General features: G+C 43.0%; 1 protein-coding gene and 1 non-coding gene across 3 annotated transcripts in view; both read right to left on the reverse strand.

Moving 5' to 3' along the window:
* The window catches only part of PHF20 (PHD finger protein 20), a 187,682-nt gene that overhangs the window by 55,774 nt on the left and 110,838 nt on the right, over positions 1 to 21,070 (reverse strand). Inside the window, exon 10 of one of the 2 annotated variants that reach the window (XM_050807022.1) lies at positions 445 to 723. The exons of the other annotated variant lie outside the window; for it this stretch is intronic. Within the exon in view, the coding sequence (XP_050662979.1) occupies positions 445 to 723 (279 nt within the window). The remainder of the gene's footprint in view (positions 1 to 444; positions 724 to 21,070) is intronic. 2 annotated transcript variants of the gene reach the window in all.
* On the reverse strand, positions 12,246 to 12,388 carry LOC126929961 (U4 spliceosomal RNA). Its single transcript, XR_007717388.1, has one exon. It is a non-coding gene; the product is annotated as a U4 spliceosomal RNA (small nuclear RNA).

Raw genomic sequence — 21,070 nt, forward strand, 5'->3', positions numbered from 1 at the left:
CAGTGCTATTATAAATATCTTCAGTTGCACTTAAGATGAAACAGGATTCACATTTGGACCCGGCAGTAGAATCACATATCACCTTTTGGTTATCGTGCTCTTTTGTACTGCTGGCAAGGCAAACACACAGGTTTGGGAGAGTGGCACGATGGCACCCATGCTGCTCTGAGCACGAGTTCTCCTGCTGGCTTCTGAATGAGGTCCCTTTGCTTGACTGTCCCCACTTATACTGGAAGCAGCAAGGCCTTCAGAGGCTAAGCAACTGTGGCCTGCAGGAAGGCCACAGCTCCATGGTGCAGCCCGGAGGATCACTTAGTATGTTCAATCCTGTGGGATTCAACTGGAACAGACAAACCTAATGCCTGCATTGTGTGTCAGAAAACACAAGCACTGTGGCCAAGCAACCGAGCCATCCATGACACAATGAAGAATGAAGATACTTACTTGGGGAACTGGCAGAGACCCGCTTCCTGGTCAGGGTCTCCTGGCTGGGCTTGTCTGAAGCTGAAGGGCCCCTGGTTTGGACATGCCTCTTTCCCGGGCTCTCCTCTGGCTCCAGTGACTTCTCCATTCCATGGAAATACTTCATGTGATAGTGCAACAGTTTCGCTTTGCGGAAAAATTTTAAACAGTCCACAACCTTGCATCTAAACTTATGGTCTAGGTCGACAGCTGGTGCATTAGATGACACAAAATCATCTGTTTTCTTAAAAGTATTTGTTACTGAAAAAAATAAAAACAAAAGCAAAGGTTCCTTGTATTTATCCCAGTTATTACAAAACATGCACTAACACATGACAACTGAAGGTGAAAGACTAGCGTGCATATGTAGCCTGAGACATCAGACTGCCATTACCTCCTCAAATTACTGTTTAGAGAGAATGAAAACAACTTCAGGTCAAATAAGACTCAACTGTGATTCATCTTTAGGAAGAAGAAATCAACATGTTTATTTTCAACAGTCATACAAGTTTTCAGGGTTTCACATACTTCAAGGAAAAATCCTTAAAAAACAAAATAAAACAAAACAAAACAAAATATCAAGGATCTCAGGCCAGGCAGAGTGGCTCACACTTGTAATCCTAGTACTTTGAGAGGCCAAGGCAGGTGGATCACTCGAGATCAGGAGTTCATGACCAGCCTGACCAACATGGTGAAACCCCATCTTTATTAAAAATACAAAAAAATGGGCTGGGCATGGTGGCTCACACCTGTAATCCCAGCACTTTGGGAGGCCAAGGGAGGTGGATCACCTGAGGTCAGGAGTTCAAGACCAGCCTGGCCAATATGGTGAAACCTCGTCTCTACTAAAAATACAAAAATTAGCCAGGCATGGTGGCAGGTGCCTGTAATCCCAGCCACTTGGGAGGCTGAGGCAGGAGAATTGTTTGAATCTGGGAGGCGGAGGCTGCATTGAGTCAAGATCATGCCATTGCACTCCAGCCTGGGAGACAAGAGCAAGACTTTGACTCATACAAAAAACAAACGAACGAAAAAATTAGCCAGGCATCGTGGAGCACACCTGTAATTCCAGCTATTCGGGAGGCTGAGGCATGATAATCACTTGAACCCAAAGGCAGAAGTTGCAGTGAGCTGAGATCATGCCACCCTGGGCAACAGAGCCAGACTCTGTCTCTAATAATAATAATAATAATAATAATAATAAAATAAAATAAAAATTTTAAAAATCAAGGATCTCAAGCTGGTACTTACGAGTTGGACCAGACTTACATTCACTACCATCCTGGTACCCATCCTTGTGGGCGGAAATAGGGAATATTCCTCAGTATCTCTCTGTGAAACCTAAGAGATTTTACGCCAGTTTTTGTGCAAGGGAAATGTAACAGTTACAAAGGTTTTAGTACTGAGTCTTTGAGATTTCAACACGTACTTTGTTTTATGACATACTTTGATCAAAAGGATCCAGAATTGGCCAGGTGCAGTGGTTCACACCTGTAATCCCAGCACTTTGGGAGGCCGAGGTGGGTGGATCACCTGAGGTCACGAGTTCGAGACCAGCCTGGACAACATGGTGAAACCCCATCTCTACTAAAAATACAAAAATTAGCTAGGCATGGTGGCACATGCCTGTAATCCCAGCTACTCGGGAGGCTGAGGCAGAAGAATTGCTTGAATCTGGGAGGCGGAGGTTGCAGTGAGCCAAGATCACACCACCGCACTACAGCTTGGGTGACAGAGCAAGACTCTGTTTCAAAAAAAAAAAAAAAAAAAGAAAGGCCGGGCGTGGTGGCTCATGCCTGTAATCCCAGCACTTTGGGAGGCCAAGGCGGGTGGATCACAAAGTCAGGAGATCAAGACCATCCTGGCTAACATGGTGAAACACCGTCTCTACTAAAAATACAAAAAAAATTAGCTGGGCATGGTGGTAGGCGCCTGTAGTCCCAGCTACCCGGGAGGCTGAGGCAGGAGAATGGCGTGAACCCGGGAGGCAGAGTTTGCAGTGAGCCGAAATCATACCACTGCACTCGAGTCTGGGCGACAGAGCAAGACTCTGCCTCAAAAAAAAAAAAAAAAAAAGGATCCAGAATAGGACAAATAAGTTCTAGTATTCTACAGCACTATAGGGTGACTATAGTTAATAATAATTTATTATATATCTTCAAATAGCTAGAAAAGCAGATTTTGAATGTTCTGAACACAAAGAAATAAATGTTCAAGGTAATGGATTTGCTAATTATCCTGATTTAATCATTATACATTGTATACATGTAAGGAAATATCACTGTACCACATGAATATGTAAAATTATTACATATCAATTAAAAATAACAATAAATGAGGCCAAGGCAAGAGGATCACTTGAGGCCAGGATCCTCAAGATCAGTGTAGGCAACTCAGCAAGACCCCATCTCTACAAAAAAAATATTTTTTTTTATTAGCCAGGCATGATGCATGTGCCTATAGTCCCAGCTACCCAGGAGGCTCAGGTGGGAGGATCCCTTGAGCCCAGCAGGTTCAGGCTGCAGTGAGCCATGACTGCACCACTGCACTTCAGCCTAGGCAACAAAGCAAGACCCTGTGTCAAAAATGAATAAATAAAATAACAATAATAATAATAAATGCAAAAGAAACAACAACAAAAAGGACCCAGAGACTACAAGAAAAACCAGCTAACTAAATGGAGGTAGAAGGCATAAGGAGGACTCATAGGACTCAATGATCAATTTCAAAGCGACAATAAAAGCATGACCCTAAAAAACAAATAAGCAGAAGGCAATAGTCGGTCAGGCACCAATGACAAAAGCTAAACCCATCACAAGGACTTTTTTTTTTTTTTTTCCTTGAGACGGAATCTTGCTCTTGTCTCCCAGGCTGGAGTGCAATGGTGAGATCTCAGCTCACTGCAACCTCCACCTCCCCAGTTCAAGTGATTCTCCAGCCTCAGCCTCCCAAGTAGCTGGGATTACAGTCGCCCACCACCATGTCCATCTTTTTTTGTTTTGTTTTGTTCGTTGCTTTAGTAGAGACTGGTCCAGGCTGGTCTTGAACGCCTGACTTCAAGTGATCCACCCGCCTTGGCCTCCCAGAGTGCTGGAATTACAGGTGTGAGTCACCACCCACGGGCCACAAGAACCTCTTGTGTGTTAGAAATGCAGTTTCTTGAGGACTCCCTTTAGAATGTCTTCCCACCAACGAAAACAGTCACCTTAAGTCACTCCTATGCTACAGATTTGGTCACCCAAGAATATATCAAGTGGACCTTTTTTTTAAAAATTAGGAATTCAATGTGCAATGAATGGACCTTTCTCGAGTTAATCAAATTTTTCTTAAACAAAGTCACACAATTTCCACTGGAAGCAGGTAGCCTGTTAAACCTTTGGTAAGTATTATGATTATTTTTTCAAGTGTCATCCCATAATCAGAAGTAATTTTAAAATTCTTAAATTTGATCTAAATTATACTCTACATTTCAAAATTAGGTTTGGTGGTCTGAAGGATGCTATTATAGAGCCAATTTAAACCAACAAAAACCTATACACATACATCCCAAAGCAGAATACCTTAAAATCACTTTGTACCTATAACAAGAGATATAAAAGATGCCAGATCAGTTAGTTGCAGATAAGAGAAGAAAAAGTTGGCCAGGCACAGTGGCTCACACCTATAATCCTAGAACGTTGGGAGACCAAGGCAGGCGGATCATATGAGGTCAGGAGTTCCAGACCAGCCTGGCTAACATGGTGAAACCCCATTTCTACTAAAAATATAAAAAATTAGCTGGGCGTGGTGGTGTGTGTCTATAATCCCAGCAACTCGGGAGGCTGAGGCAGGAGAATCGCTTGAACCCGGAGGCAAAGGTTGCAGTAGCTGAGATCACGCCATTGCATTCTGGCTTGGGCAACAAGAGCGAAACTCTGTCTCAAAAAAATAAAATAAAAAGGAGAAGCAAAAGTGACACAATGTGAAATAGAATACACACTTCTCAGACAAATAATTGGACAGGAAAAGTATGTCAGTGGAGAAGCTCAAAACACAAACCTTTAATACATCCAATTCTTTCCTAAAACAAAAAATAGTTTGTTTGGAATATCCTTCTCTTGATCTATATTAGGTTAAATCATATAAACTTGCCATTTTGCACGTCACAAAAGACTAAGGCTGGAACCCTGTGCAGCAGCTCACAACTATAATTCCAGCACTTTGGGAGGCTGAGGCAGGCAGATCACTTGCGGTCAGGAGTTCAAGACCAGCCTGGCCAACATGGTAAAACCCCGTCTCTACTAAAATGATAAAAATTAGCCAGGCATGGTGGCACGTGCCTGTAGTCCCAGCTACTTGGGAGGCTGAGGTGGAAGAATTGCTTGAACCCAGGAGGCAGAGGTTGCAGTGGGTCAAGATCACGCCACTGTACCCCAGCCTGGGCAACAGAGTGAGACTTTGTCTCAAAAAAAAAAAAAAGAAAAGAAAAATTAGCTGGGCATGGTGGTGCACCCCTGTAGACCCAGCTACTCAGGAGATCGAGGCAGGAGACTCACCTGAACCCGGAGGTGGAGACTGCAGTGAGCCGAGATCGTACCATTGCACTCCAGCCTGGGTGACAAGAGCGAGACTCCGTCTCAAAAACAAAAACAAAAACTTTGCACTCGTGTGTACACACAATGGTCATCTACATAAAGCAAACAGCACAGGGGCTAAGTGTGGGTTCTGCAGCTGGACAGCCTATTTCAAACCCAAGTTCTTCCACCTACACCCCTAGACTCAATTTCCTCATGTGCAGGATGGAGACGATAATGGTAACAACTTCGCTGAGTTGTGAGAATTAAATAATACATGCAAAGAGCCTAGAAAGGTGTACGGCACATAATAAGTGTTCAATTAATACTGTCTACTACGACTATTCAATGTCATTTTAAATTTCAGGAATTAACCTAATCATAAGCAGAAGAGGGGAAGTGCCCACCACCCACAACCTCACTGCATGCTCCTGCCAGAGTCAGTATGGTATAATACAAAAAGCACAACGTTAAATCCCAGGTCTACCTTTCATTAGCAGCATAAATTAGCTGTGCAAGCTAGTCTAATTATCCAGATTCTTCAGGGAAGAATACAACCTATTTCAAAGAGTTGGAGAAAAGGTTATGGATAATGTATGTACTTGGCACAAAGTAGGTGATCAACACATGGAAGCCATTATCATTTCAAATATAAAATATATCATAAGCAGGCTTATGTTATTTCTGGAACATGGCTGGAGACAGCTATTATAATTATCAACCAAGTGTGAAACATTTCTTCAACCAGTCTTCATATGCCCTGGCTGGAACACATATCACCCTGTAAGAATTTCATTTTGTCTACGTCCTCCTGAAAAGTGTGAAATTCAAAACCAACTATAAGGTTCCTAGTATGACTATTCACATATCAGTGGGATTATTATCTCCACCTTTTGGGACATCTTTTACTATGACACCTAAAGATTTTCATTTTTAATACTCACTTTATATAATGCAGGATAGTACCAAGCTTGTTCCACCAAAATACTGAACATTGTTTTATCTTTTTAAAACGTAAATAACAGTACATGTTGGTGGGGCACGGTGGCTCATGCCTGTAATCCCAGCATTTTGGGAGGCCAAGGCAGGCAGATCACCTGAGGTCAGGAGTTCAAGACCAGCCTGGCCAACATGGTGAAACCCCATCTCTACTAAAAATACAAAAAATTAGCCGGGCGTGGTGGCAGGTGCCTGTAATCCCAGCTACTCGGGGGGCTGAGGCAGGAGAATCGCTTGAACCTGCTAGGCGGAGGTTGCAATGAGCTGCGATGACACCACTGCACTGCAGCCTGGGCAACAAGAGCCAAACTCTGTCAGAAAACAAAAGGAAAAAAGAAAAAGACATGACTGGCCAGGAATGGTGGCTCACGCCTGTAATCCCCGCACTTTGGGAGACCAAGGTGGGTAAATCAATTGAGGTCAAGAGTTCAAGACAAACCTGGCCAATATGGCAAAACCCCGTCTCTACTAAAAATACAAAAATTAGCTAGGTGTGGTGGTGCATGCCTGTAATCCCAGCTACCTGGGAGGCTGAGGCAGGAGAATTGCTTGAACCCAGGAGGCGGAGGTTGCAGTGAGGCGAGATCACACCATTGATCTCCAGCTTGGGTGACAAGAGCGAAACTCCATCTCAAAAAAAAAAAAAAAAAAAAAAAAAGACATGGCCAAACTATGTTGAAGGATAGATATGACTGGACTAACAATCTGCCAATCCAGTAAACCCTTCAAAGGAAGCAAGTTCAGTTTACAGGATAAAAACTCCTCCCCCAGCAAAAGCAAAATCCTTGATTCCTCACAGCTAAGCAAAAGTTAGTACAGCTGAAACTCCAAAGGAGCGCAAGCTTGGCACTCGGGTGGACCAGCTGCATCTGACAGGCAGTATTAGGATCAGAGAGGCTCAAGTGAGCAGGGATGCTCCTCAGGAGGGAAGACACTGCCAGGTGGCACCATCACAAAGACCCTGGCCAAACCAAAGGCTCTTTTCAATTTGGCAACACTAAGACAAAGTAGTTGCTGCTTTTTCTCTGATGGAATAAACATCAAAAGAAGATTTGAGCATTACAAATCTTTAACCATGGAAGCTCAGGAAGTAAGATTTCCCAGTGAAATCAGTGAAGTATAACTCACTGTGATACAAGCAAGCTCTTCTGATTATAAGCCAGTTGATAATCTACCCTGCACTGCTGGAAAAAACAATCAACACAAGCATTAGAGTAAGAAAAGCTGCAAATAGGGTATGACTCAGTTATGTATTATAGCCTGTGACAAAATCTGATAAATTACACAATTTGCTATAATTTCAGAACCACAAATCAAAAAGTAGATTCTTCCAGAAATAGAGCTCTAAAGAAAAAAAGTAGATAAAAATATTATATATGAATAAAATGTTTATGCTAACTTTTTAATGATGAGAAAATGTTTAGGATATGTTAAAGTATAATACAACAAAAAAGGCCAGATGTGGTGACTCATGCCTGTAATCCCAACGCTTCGGGAGGCTGAGGCAGGTGGATCACCTGAGGTCAGGAGTTCGAGACCAGCCTGGCCAACATGGTAAAACCCCGTCTCTACTAAAAATACAAAATTGGCCGGGCCTGGTGGCTCACGCCTATAATCCCAGCACTTTGGGAGGCTGAGGTGGGCGGATCATTTGAGATCGGGAATTCGAGACCAGCCTGGCCAACATGGTGAAACCCCATCTCTACTAAAAATATTAAAAAAAAAAAAAATCAGCTGGGCATGGTGATGCATGCCTGTAGTCCCAGCTACCTGGGAGGCCGAGGCAGGAGAATCGCTTGAACCTGGTAGGCGGAGGTTGCAGTGAGCTGAGATTGCACCATTGCACTCCAGTCTGGGCAACAAAGTGACAAACTCTGTCTCAAACAGTAAATAAATAAATATTTAAAAATAGAACAATAAAAAAGACACATAAACACCAAGACTTAAGCAATCATCCCTTTCTCATGAAGGTTTTGCAAAGTGGACTATTTTACTTTTGAACCCAAATTTTTAGAGATATGAAAAATTATATTTTCCAGACTTCACAACCTTATCCTAAGTTTTGCACACTACAGCCAAAAGGAGCCCTCTGTATGCACAATAAAGGCTGCCAGTTCAGCCAGTCTAGACCATGTGGTTCCCTCTATTTGGCACGTTGTTCCCACTTGCAAACCAAGTCTTGCTCATCCTTCAAATACCACCTCCTTGCACAATGCCTTCACCCCGGTCTCTCCGCAGAAAAGATTCTGTCCTGCCTTGAAGATTTCCTGTAAGTACTTTATGGATCCTGTAGTCCTTCCCTTTCTATTTGTATAACAGTTGGTTTTGTTCATTCCTTTTTCTAAAATATTGAAATACCCAATGTGCTGCTTTTTTTTTTTTCTTTGGACACGGAGTCTCTCTCTGTCGCCCAGGCTGGAGTGCAGTGGCATGATCTCAGCTCACTGCAACCTCCGCCTCCTGGGTTCAAGCGATTCTTCTGCCTCAGCCTCCCAAGTAGCTGGGATTACAGGTGTCCGCCATCACACCCGGCTAATTTTTGTATTTTTAGTACAGACCAGGTTTCATCATTTAGGACAGGCTGGTCTCAAATTCCTGACTGCAGGTGATCCACCCACCTTGGCCTCCCAAAGTGCTGGGATTACAAGCATGAGCCACTGTGCCCGGCCTACAATGTGTTGCATTCTTTACTTCTCTTACTTATATTAGTGTACTGTCACATCAAACATGGGAGCTAGCCTCTCCAAGACTGTTTCCTCATTGTTAAATGGGAATAAGAATACTTATTTCACAAGTCTCCTATATGTTTCCATGAGGCAGTTAAAGACAAAACCCAGTTTTGTTTTGCTGTTGTTTGTTTGTTTTGTTTTTGAGACAGAGTCTCACTCTGTCAACCAGGCTGAAGTGCAGTGGAGCAATCTTGGGTCACTGCAACCTCCACCTACAGGGTTCAAGCAATACTCCAACCTCAGCCTCCCGAGTAGCTACGATTAGAGGCGTGTGCCACCATGCCCAGCTAATTATTTTTTATTTTTATTTATTTATTTTTTTTGAGATGGAGTCTTGCTCTGTCGCCCAGGCTGGAGTGCAGTGGCCGGATCTCAGCTCACTGCAAGCTCCACCTCCCGGGTTCACGCCATGCTCCTGCCTCAGCCTCCCGAGTAGCTGGAACTACAGGCGCCCGCCACCTCGCCCGGCTAGTTTCTTGTATTTTTTAATAGAGACAGGGTTTCACCGTGTTAGGCAGGATGGTCTCAATCTCCTGACCTTGTGATCCACCCGACTCGGCCTCCCAAAGTGCTGGGATTACAGGCTTGAGCCACTGCGCCCAGCCTATTTTGTATTTTTAGTAGAGACAGGGTTTCACCCTTTTGGCCAGGCTGGTCTTGAACTCCTGACCTCAGGTGATCCGCCACTTCAGCTTCCCGAAGTGTTGGGATTACAAGGCGTGAGCCACCATGCCTGGCCACAAAAGCCAGTATTAACAGCAAGAGGTTACTTGAATATTACTTGTCATTATTGTTGTCACTGACCTCACAGTTCTTTGCTCAAAACAATCATAAGTTATGCATAATCTTAGCCAAGGGGCCATGTGTCACTGGTATAATCTGCAAAATTCTAACATCTAATTGCCCTACTTTATTAATCAAACAATGAAGGATTAGTGGTAATTAACAAAATCACAATAGGAACATTGAAATTATGCATTCAGCAAAAATATTCTACATTTTAAAATAGACCAGGCATAATGGCTCACACCTGTAATTCCAGCACTTTGGGAGGCCAAGGTGGGTGGATAACTTGAGCCCAGGAGTTCAAGACCAGCCTGAAAAACATAGTGAGACCCTCATCTCTACAAAAAAATACAAAAAGTAGCTGGGTGTGGTGGCACGTACCCATAGTCTCGGCTACTCAGGAGACTGAGGCAGGAGGATAGACTGAACCCAGAAGGTCAATGCTGCAGTAAGCCGTGATCCCACCACTGCACTCCAGCTTGGGCAACAGCATAAGACAGAACCTGTCTCAAAAAATAAATAAATAGTGCTGAGGGGGGTGGTTCACGCCTGTAATCCCAGCACTTTGGGAGGCCAAGGTGGGTGGATCACTTGAGGTCAGGAGTTCAAGACCAGCCTGGACAACATGAGGAAACCCTGTCTCTACCAAAAAATACAAAAATTAGCCAGGCATGGTGGTGCATGCTTGTAGTCCCAGCTACTCGGGAAGCTGAGGTGGGAGAATCACTTGAACCTGGGGATGGAGGTTGCAGTGAGCCGAGATTGCACCACTGAGACTACAGCCTAAGCAACAGAGTGAGACCCTGTCTCAAAAATAATTTAAAAATAATAATAAATTTTAAAAATTAAGAAACAGAATATGTGTGGTATAACTATGTGAATAAAACTCAAAATATGGCCAAGCACAGTGGCTCATGCGTGTAATTTCAGCAGTCTAGGAGGCTGAGGCGGGCAGATCACTTGAGGTCAGGAGTTGAAAACCAGCCTGGCCAACATGGTGAAACTCTGTCTCTACTAAAAATCCAAAAATTTATCCGGGCGTGGTGGTGCGTGTCTGTTGTCCCACCTACTCAGGAGGCTGAGGCACAAAAATTGCTTGAACCCAGGAGGTGGAGGTTGCCGTGAGCTGAGATGGTGCCACAGCACTCCAGCCTGGGTGACAGAATGAGATTCTCTCAAAATAAAAAATAAAACTCAAAATATTATCAGCAAAATAGAAAATTATGTATAGGGCCGGGCATGGTCGTTCACGCCTATAATCTCCGCACTTTGGAAGGACGAGATGGGCAGATCACGAGGTCAGGAGTTTGAGACTAGCCTGGCTAACATGGCGAAACCCCGTCTCTACTAAAAATACAAAAGTTAGCTGGGCATAGTGGTGTGCACCTATAATCCCAGCTACTCGGGAGGCTGAGGCAGGAGAATCGCTCGAGCCCAGAGGCAGAGGTTGTAGTGAGCCAAGATTGTGCCAGGGCACTCCAGCCCAGGTGACACAGTGAGACTCCATTTCAAAAAAACAAACAGAAAAAAGAAACTAAGAGAGCCACTGGTTGTCAAATGGGCCTGCTGGGGCAGAGTCTACACACCCAGGTGTGTATTCCCCTATGGGAGGATAGTTCATTTAGAATATACATGGCAGGAGTTGGTGACGCCAGCTAAGTGACATCATCCACTCTTAGAGTATTAATATGGTTCTTGTTAACATGGGAGCAGTTACTCAAAGACAGAGGGCAGAAGACATGTAAATTATTATTGAAAAAAAAAAAAGAGCAATGAGGGTCTCCCTATGTTGCCTAGGGCTGATCTCCAACTCCTTGGCTCAAGTAGTGATCCTCCTGCCTCAGCCTCCCAGAGTGCTGGGATTACAGGCATAAGTCACCATGCCCAGAAGAAAATATTGTAAATTAAATCCTCAAAGGTTCTGGTTCAAAAGTGAGGGAGAACTCAATTACTCTTGGGGTAAGGTCATCTACTGAAACCAATTTATTCCTCTTTTAAAAGCAGTATGAAAATCACTATTTCCAAGTAGTTACTGGCATCATCATTTACATGCTCTGTCCTCTCCCTCCTGTTTAACAAATTATTGTTTGGAGGAATCAAGAAAAAGCACAGAGCTCTCTCCTGGGCATCCAGGCTCAAAATCTCAAGAGTCATCCTTTGCTCTTGTTGCTCCTAAATTACTACTATACTTTGGTATGTGCAGAGAAAAATGGTCCACAAATTTTGCTTTTAATAATAGTAACCCTAGGCCAGGCGTGGTGGCTCATGCTTGTAATCCCAACACTTTGGGAGGTCAAGGTAGGTGGATCACCTGAGGTCGGGAGTTGGAGACCAGCCTGACCAACATGGAGAAACCCCATCTCTACTAAAAAATACAAAATTAGCCAGGCGTGGTGGTGCAAGCCTGTAATCCCAGCTACTCAGGAGATAGAGGCAGGAGATTTGCTTGAACCCGGGAGGCGGAGGTTGCGGTAAGTCGAGATCGTGCCATTGCACTCTAGCCTGGGCAACAAGAGCGAAACTCTGTCTCAAAAAAAAAAAAAAGGTAACCCTAAGCAGTGTTTTCGTTATCTATTTTCGAGGGAGGGTATGGAGTTAAACCCTAAAATGTTTCTTAATGATCCCTGCCTTCTGGTATTCATGCCCCGATATAATCTCTTCTTCTTGAGTGTGGGCCGAACCTATAACTTCTTTTTTTTTTATTATTTTAATTCAGTCTCCATAGAGATGTCAAAAATTGCCATTGCCAACCTATGCTGCAAGTTGTCACTGCAGTGTATTGGGAAAAGTTTTCAATTATTTTAATAATCACACCTCGGATAAACCTCATTAGCTAGGATACTGCCACTGGGCAAAGCTGTAACCTGTCTCTAACAGAATATGGCAAAGGAGGCAGTATGTCACTTTTATGATTGTATTAGGTAAGACTACAGTGTCTGTCTTACTAGGAAACACTCTTCCTCGCTGTCTTAGTGAAACAAGCTGCTACGTTGTGAGCTACTCTACATGAGGCAAGGAACTGAGTGCACCAGCAAAAACCAAGGCCCTCAGTCTGACAGTCTACGAGGATTGAATGCCACCAACCATCAGGTAAGCCTGGAACCCTCCCCAGTAGAGTGCTCAGATAAGAATACAGCCCGAGCCAACCCTTGGATTATAAGTTTGCAGAGGACCTGGCTAAGCTATGCTTGAACTCCTCACCCACAGAAACTGTGAGAAAACAAATGTGTTGTTTCAGCTACTATATTTGTGGTAATACTGTCACACAGCAACAGATAATATAGAGTGGGATCTATATATACTTGAATAGTTATATACTTTTCCTTTTATAGTAAGCATACACTATGTTTATACCAAAAAAAGTTTATAAATTGTTTTGTGAAACTTGGCTTAGAAATAAATATCCTATTTAATATTTTGTATGCCCATTGCCAGTATCAGATGACCTCACAACTGGATGACTATGATTAGATTACGATGATGGTGATATTCAGTCTGGCAGGCAATGCTCAGTCTGGCACTCAAGGCCCAAGTCACCCCAAGCAGCATCTTGCTTCCAAACGTACCTCCCACTCAACCACAAGGAGGCCTCAGCTCCTACTCCAACAACTGCTTCATGCTCTCGCAGTTCACACCCCTGTTTGGCCTGTGCCCTCTTCCTGCCATTCCTCCCTGGCTCAGCCAAGTTTTCACTTCCATCCAGACCCAGCTCACTCCACAAACAGGAAGACATCCAGATGGCCCTGGCTCTCAGGGACCACACGCCATCAACTCCTGCCACAAATGACTATCTGCTGTACCTCATCATCAGCACTTAACATCTGCTCCTGGATCCTGTTATTTGTCACTTCTCCAGCCAGGGGAAAAGAGTCATTTCTCATTGTCATGTGTTCCCTCAGGACCAAGGCCCAACACAGTTGGTATTCTTGTCAGCAATGACATCACGTGGCCCAGGAGTTTGATACCTTTTTGATATATAGTTAACATAACATAATGAATAAAATATTGTTCATGTCTGTGAAGGAATAACTTTTTCAGCTTGAAGCATCAAAAAGCAATCAAAGGATTAGCTGAGGCCAGGCACAGTGGCTCACACCTGTAATCCCAACACTTTGGGAGGGTGAGGCGGGTGGATCACTTGAGGTCAACAGTTTGAGACCGGCCTGGATCAGTGTCTACTAACGCTACAAAAAAAAAAAAAAAAAACAGCTGGGTGTGGTAGTGGGCACCCGTAATCCCAGCTACTTGGGAGGCTGAGGCAGGAGAATCTCTTGAACCCAGGAGGCAGAAGTTGCAGTGAGCAGAGATCTCATCACTGCACTCCAGCCTGGACAACAGAGTGAGACTCTGTCTCAAAAAAAAAAAAAAAAAAAAAAAAAAAAGTATTTACTGATCTCAAGATTATAATTTTTTTGGCATTAAAATAATGATAGAAACAGAGTACAACCCATAGAACGACATAAGAATCCATGAGCCCATGCAGATAAACAAATAAGGAAAGGAAGGAAAGAAGGGAGATACAGCCCCCTAAGACAGAATATAAACTAATACCTGTTGAAGGAATGATGAAAGTTGGATATCGCCATTTGACAGCCATCACAGTAAAAACGGTTTCAGGAAAAAAATACCAGTAGATGCTAAAATAATGGGTGAAAGTTTGATGAAGAAATAAGATATTTACATAGTCTCAAATTTTCTCTCACAAGAAATGTATTCATTATATAGGGGTAATAACAGCCTTATAGTAGAAAAAGCTGGTAGATACTACCTTAGGTAAGTGACAAAAGTTAATGTCACTTTAACATTAAGGTTTTCATATGCTTCCTGATAGAATGCACCTGAAAAGGACACATCACTTATGTGGTATTTCTGTGAAAAGTGAATAACCCAAATCAAATTATGAGGATACATCAGAAAAACCCAAATTGAGGGACATCATATTCTTCAGAAATGTAATGTGAAGGTCATTAAAAAAAAAAAAAAAAAAAAAAAAGCTTATTCCCCTGTCCCTCACTCCAGTAAAAAAAAAAGTAGAAGACAGAAGGTCTGTTTCAGATTAAAGGAGACAAAAGAAATATGACAGCTGAATTCAACATGTGTTCCTGGATTGGATCTTGACCAGAAATAAAAAAAATTCACCCCATTTTTGCCACAAAGAACATTATTAGAACAAATGGCAAAGTTTTTAAAAGGTCTTGATTTTGATTATATTGTGTGAACGAAAGAGAACGTCCTTGTTTTCAGGAACTACACACTGAAATATTCAGAGCTAAAGGTCGGCAATTTATTTTCAAACAATTCAAAAAACTACATTAAAAAATCTGGGAGCGGGCTGGGCACAGTAGCTCACGCCTGTAATCCCAGCACTTTGGGAGGCCAAGGTGGGTAGATCACTTGAGGTCAAGAGTTCAAGACCAGCTTGACCAACATGGTGAAACTCCATCTCTACTAAAAATACAAAAAAAATTAGCCAGGCATGGTGGCGTGTGCCTGTAATTCCAGCTACTCGGGAGGCGGAGACAGGAGAATTGCTTGAACCCAGGAGGCGGAGGTTGCAGTGAGCCAAGATCTCGCCACTGTACTCTAGCTTGGGCAACTGAGTAAGACTCCATCTCAAAAAATAAAATAAAATAAAATCTGGGAGAGAATAATAAAGCTAACATGGTAAATTGCTAGCAATTGGGGAATCTATATTTTCAACATAGGGAAAGGTATAAGGGAAATCTTTTTGCTATTTTTGCAACTTTTTTATAAATCTGAAATTATTTTTTGTCATTTTTTTAACCCACACTACATAGGTGTATAAATCTAAATTATTTCAAAATAAAAACTTCCTAAAATAAATATTCAGGAAAAAATATGCATCTATTACATAGGAAGAATACTTTGAAGCCATAAATACCTAAGTGGAAGGAAAGGAACCACACCCACATATAGTCCTGGTGAACATTTCAAGGCTAGCCCCTGGAATGCAGATGTATGCACTCAGCCCCCACAAAAATCACTGAGCACTCATTCCACAAGGTGGCAGAGCTGCCCCAAATGCCAGAATTAGGTTGGAACAGTTAGCTCTGGACTAGATGTGTTGCCCTCCCAGCTCCTCCTCCTCCTGCTGCCCACGAGCCTCCTTCACACCAATTTATCAGATTGTGACTCCATCTCAGTTTAAAAACGCAAGACTGTGGCACCAGCTCAGGACAGCAATCACTAAAGAGTGACTAACGCAGCATCCCAGCTTCCAGGGGCCTGGCTGGATGCTTCTGAAGATGGTCATGGTCCCGCCCTATTTCCTACTTACTTACGTAATACATTCCTGGTGAATGAGTTCTCAACAACCTCCCGTTCCCCCAGCAATCTTTCTGGATCATTCTGTACTCACACCACTAAACCTATGTTCCAAAAGAAACACCAGAAACACCATTCAGTTTCCAGATCAAGACATTTTCCACAACTCAAAGAATTCAAAAGGCACCATCCAGTCCTGGAGTACTGACATCACTTGTACCACACACTACCTTCCAAACCTAGCCAACCTGCTAAGTCTCTTACTCTGAGTGTACACACTGCTTTAATGAGTGCCCCGAGAGCAGAAGTTTGCATCACATACTGTGCAATGCCCCTAAAGGCAGGGACTCTGTTCATTTCACTTGATTTATATAGCACCCAGCATCTTATCAGATGGAATTAGGCACTCAGCAGGAAAACAACAGTTACAGACTCTGGGCCAAGGTACACTGGCTCACACCTGTAATTTCAGCGCTTTGGGAAGCCGAGGCAAGTGGATTGCTTGAGCTCAGGAGTTCGAGACCAGCCTGGGCAAAATGGCAAAACCCTGTCTCTACAAAAAATACAAAAATTAGCCAGGAGTGATGGAAAGTGCCTGTGGTCAGAATGATTCAGGAGGCTGAACAGTGGGAGGATCACTGAAGTTCTGGAAGTCAAGACTGCAGTGAGCCGTGACAGTGCCACTGCATTCCAGCCTGGATGACAGAGTGAGATCCTGTCTCAAACAAAAATTTAATTTAATTTTACCAACCTCTACAATACCGACCATTAGGAAGTGTGCCAATCTAGCTAAGTTACTCCTTCATGCCAAATATTAGGCTCTTTGTCTGTAAAACAGGGAGAATTAATAGGGAAAAGTTAGAAAGAACTTAAATATATTTCAGCAGGGGCTAGGTAAATAAATTATGGAACATCCATACAATGAAATAAATTATACGTAATTGTTTTTGTTTTTGTTTTTCCAGGGACAGGGTCTCACTCTGTTGTCAAGGCTGGAGTGCAGTGGTAGGATCATAACTTACTGCAACACTGAATGCCTGGGCTTAGAGCGATCCTCCCACATCAGCCTCCCGAGTAGCTGGGACTACAGCCGTGTGCCACAATGCCTAGCTAATTATATTCTTTTCATTTTTTTCTTTTCTTTTTTTTTGAGACAGAGTGTCGTTCTATCACCCAGGCTGGAGTGCAATAACGTGATCTCGGCTCACTGCAACCTCCGCCTCCCACGCTCAAGCAATTCTCCTCTCTCAGCCTCCAGAGTAGCTGGGACTACAGGCACACACCACCGCACCCGGCTAAATTTTTGTATTTTTAGTAGAAACAGGGTTTCGCCATGTTGTCCAGGCTGGTCTCTAACTCCTGACCTCAGGTGATCTGCCTGCCTTGGCCTCCCAAAGTGCTGGGATTACAGACTTGAGCCACTGTGCCCGGCCTAATTATATGTAATTGTGAAAGGAGACAGGGCTGGGCATAGTGACTCATGCCTCCAATCCCACCACTTTGGGAGGCCCAGGTGGGGGCCCAGAGTTCAAGACCAGCATGGGCAATATATCAAGACCCCATCTCCACAAAAAATTTAAAAATTAGCCAAGCTTGGTGCCACATGTCTGTAGTCCTAGCTACTCAGGAGGCTGAGGCGGAAAGATGGCTTAAGCCCAGAAGGTCGAGGCTGCAGTGAGCTATGATCATGCCACTACACTCCAGCCTGGGTGACAGAGCAAAACCCTTCTCAAACAAATAAATGAATGAATACATAAATAAATATTACCCATCACATTACTGATATGTTTCCCCATGGACCTACTTGCTCTGGCTGGGAATAAAAAGTATTCAATAAAAGTGTGCTTGAACAAGGCCCAGAGGTAGGAGTGTATCTGCTATACCTGCAGGATAGCAAGGAGGCCATGTGGCTGCAGCAGAATCTACAGGAAGGTGAGGCAACAGGTGGCCAGAAGAAGCTGGGCCCTGCAGGCCAGTGTATCGTCCTGAGGCCCTCATGACCAAATACTAACAGTAGTGGGCCATGGGACTATGGGAGACAAAAATGTTAGTTGAATTATCCTTGTATATTTCTGGAGTTCTTTTCAAATTTACGAATATTTTTTTCAATTGCCCAGAAAAAGCATACAGAATAAAGACAAGATGACTGCCATAAATGGGGTGAAAGGCACAGACTGATAAAGTCTGAAGAAAGTCCTGATTTTGAAAATTATATTGTGGTAATGTAGAAGAATGTCCTTGTCTTTAGGAAATATGGATTTTTTTTTTTTTCTTTTTCTTATTTTCTTTTTTTTGATAGAGTCTTGCTCTGTCACCCAGGCTGGAGTGCAGTGGTGCTATCTTGGCTCACTGCAACTTCCGCCTCCTGGGTTCAAGCAATTCTCCCACCTCAGCCTCCCGAGTAGCTGGGATTACAGGTGCACACCACCACGCCTGGCTAATTAAATAGGGGATTTTCTAAAAAGTACTTAGGGAGGCCAGGTGCGGTGGTGGCTCACACCTATAATCCCAGCACTTTGCAAGGCTGAGGCGGGTGGATCACCTGAGGTCAGGAGTTCAAGACCAGCCTGGCCAACATGGAAACCCAGTCTCTACTAAAAATACAAAAATTAGTCGGGCATGGTAGCGTGCGCCTGTAATCCAAGCTACTTGGGAAGCTGGGGCAGGAGAATCTCTTGAACCCCGGAGGTAGAGGTTGCAGTGAGTAGAAATCACACTACTATACTCCAGCCTGGGTGACAAAAGCGAGAAACTCTGTCTCAAAAAAAAAAAAAAAGTATTTAGGGATAAAGGTCTGGAACTTATTTTTAAACAATTCAGAAAAAGTACTTTCTAAAAAAAAAAATGAAAATTTTTTATTTTCTTTGAGACAGAGTCTCACTCTGTCATCTAGGCCGGAGTACAGTGGCACGATCTTGGCTCACTGCAATCTACACCTCCCAAGTTCAAGAGATTCTCTTGCCTCAGCCTCTCAAGTAGCTAGGACTACAAGCATGTGCCATCATGCCCGACTAATTTTTTTATTTTTGTAGAGACAGGGTTTCAATATGTTGGCCAGGCTGGTCTCGAACTCCTGACCTCAAGTGATCTGCCCGCCTCAGGCTCCCAAAGTGCTGGAATTACAGGCGTGAGCCACTGCATCCCATCTAGAAAAAGTACTTTAAAAAACAGAATAATAAGCTGGGCGCGGTGGCTCACGCCTGTAATCCCAGCACTTTCGGAGGCCGAGGCGGGTAGATCATGATGTCAGGAGATCGAGACCATCCTGGCTAATATGGTGAAACCCCATTTCTACTAAAAATACAAAAAAAATTAGACAGGCGTGTTGGTGGGCACCTGTAGTCCCAGCTACTCGGGAGGCTGAGGCAGCAGAATGGCATGAACCCAGGAGGCGGAGTTTGCAGTGAACCAAGATTGCGCCACTGCACTCCAGCCTGGGTGACTGAGCAAGACTCCATCTCAGAGAAGAAAAAAAATAATAAAGCAAATATGGTAAATTGCTGGCAATCGGGGAATTTGGTTAAAGGTATATTCTTTGTACCATTTTTGACAACATTTTTAATAACAAATTATTTCAAAATAAAAACTTCTTTAAAATATATGCAGAAAAAAATGCCTTATGGCCACAAAATAGCTAAATGGAAGGAAAGCAACCCTGCCAACACAGGTTATCTCCCTATCCTAAAAATGAAGCATTTTTCAGTTTCTCAATAAATTCCTCAAAGCAACCAACCTCAGTTTGGCAGCAACTTACCCCACCTTAACCCACTTCAGGAAGTCTGCAATCAAGTCAGAACACATACCTGACAGTCTCAGAAATGGCCCTGTGGTCATGCCATGCTAGCTGCTTTGCCTACAGTTTCAAATGCCTAAGTGCTACCCATCCTTCAAGGTCCTGTGCAAGTACTACCTTCTTCCATCCCTGCCCCTAAAGCACCAACCTCTCCCCAAGAGGCAAATAGCAAATCCAAATAGCAGTTAATGAACACTAAAACCAAGAGTGCCCAGTCATCTTTGCATACTCAACAGTTAGCAGTCCTAGGCATATGTTAAAGGCTCAGTAAGTGAGTTGAAGTCAATTAATTTTCTCTCTCTCTCCTTTCTCTTTCTCTCTCTTTCCTTCTTTCACACGGTCTCACTCTGTCGCGGCTCTGGAGCACAGTGTTGCCATGACCATGGCTTATTATAGCTTTGACCTCCAGGGCTCAATCAATCCTCCCACCTCAGCCTCACAAGTAGCTGGGATTACAGGCTCATGCCACCACACCCGGCTAATCTGGTTTTTGGGGTTTTGTTTTGGGGTTTTTGGTTTTTTTTTTTGGAGACATGGGGTTTCACCATGTTGCCCAGGCTGGTCTTGAAAGGTCAATTTCTTTCTTTTTTACATGGGTCACTTTAATAACAATACATATACCATGTTACCACCATGGAATGTAAATTCAGTTAGATATGAGAATTTCACAAGCGTAATAACATTCTATGGTATATAAAAGTTTGGGTATACTGTCTGGCCTAACCAGATTGCTCTTAAGCCATTAATCAAAACCATTATAGGTAATTTGTTCAGTTTAATGTTTATAATTCTTATGGAAAAAATAAGCAATGCACACATTTAAAAAGTGTTCATTTACCTTTGCATGAGTGCTTAAAATACATATTTCTATTTCAAGATGACATTTAAAAATTATTCTAATATAACAGCAGCAAAAATATAATTTGCAATTACTAAAGAAATAAACTAGAATCCATAAGTTATTCTCATGTTTACAACTGTGATTCTTTAATAAATACTGCTATTATGCAGCTCTACTGTAAGTTTTCTAGATTTGGTTTAAACACACGCACATATACATATTGTCAGTTGTGGGAAGCTTTACAAGTTATATTCCAAGCACTTTTTGGACAGAGTTCTTAAAGAGCCAGCCAGCCCACAAAACAGGCAGAAAAATAGTTAAATTAACTGGGGCAAATAGGACTCTTCTATAACATCCAAAATACATGAGACTCTGCAGCAAACTGGGAATACTTCGGGGTTGGCCCGTTATCTTCTTTAGAACTAAGTTCATCTTAACAATTTAAGAAGGTGGACATCTCGACACCATCAACTGCATTTAGGTCACATGTTTCTTTTAAGTTAACTTGACTTCCTTGAATGACCTAGTTAGTAAACTAGTCACTAGTAATTCAGTCACCAGGCATATCAAGCCTGTAAAAAAGTAAGACAATATTCAAAATGCCATGTTACCATCTAAACCC

Source organism: Macaca thibetana, chromosome 10 (assembly GCF_024542745.1).
Source record: "Macaca thibetana thibetana isolate TM-01 chromosome 10, ASM2454274v1, whole genome shotgun sequence".
Taxonomy (NCBI): Eukaryota; Metazoa; Chordata; class Mammalia; order Primates; family Cercopithecidae; genus Macaca; species Macaca thibetana.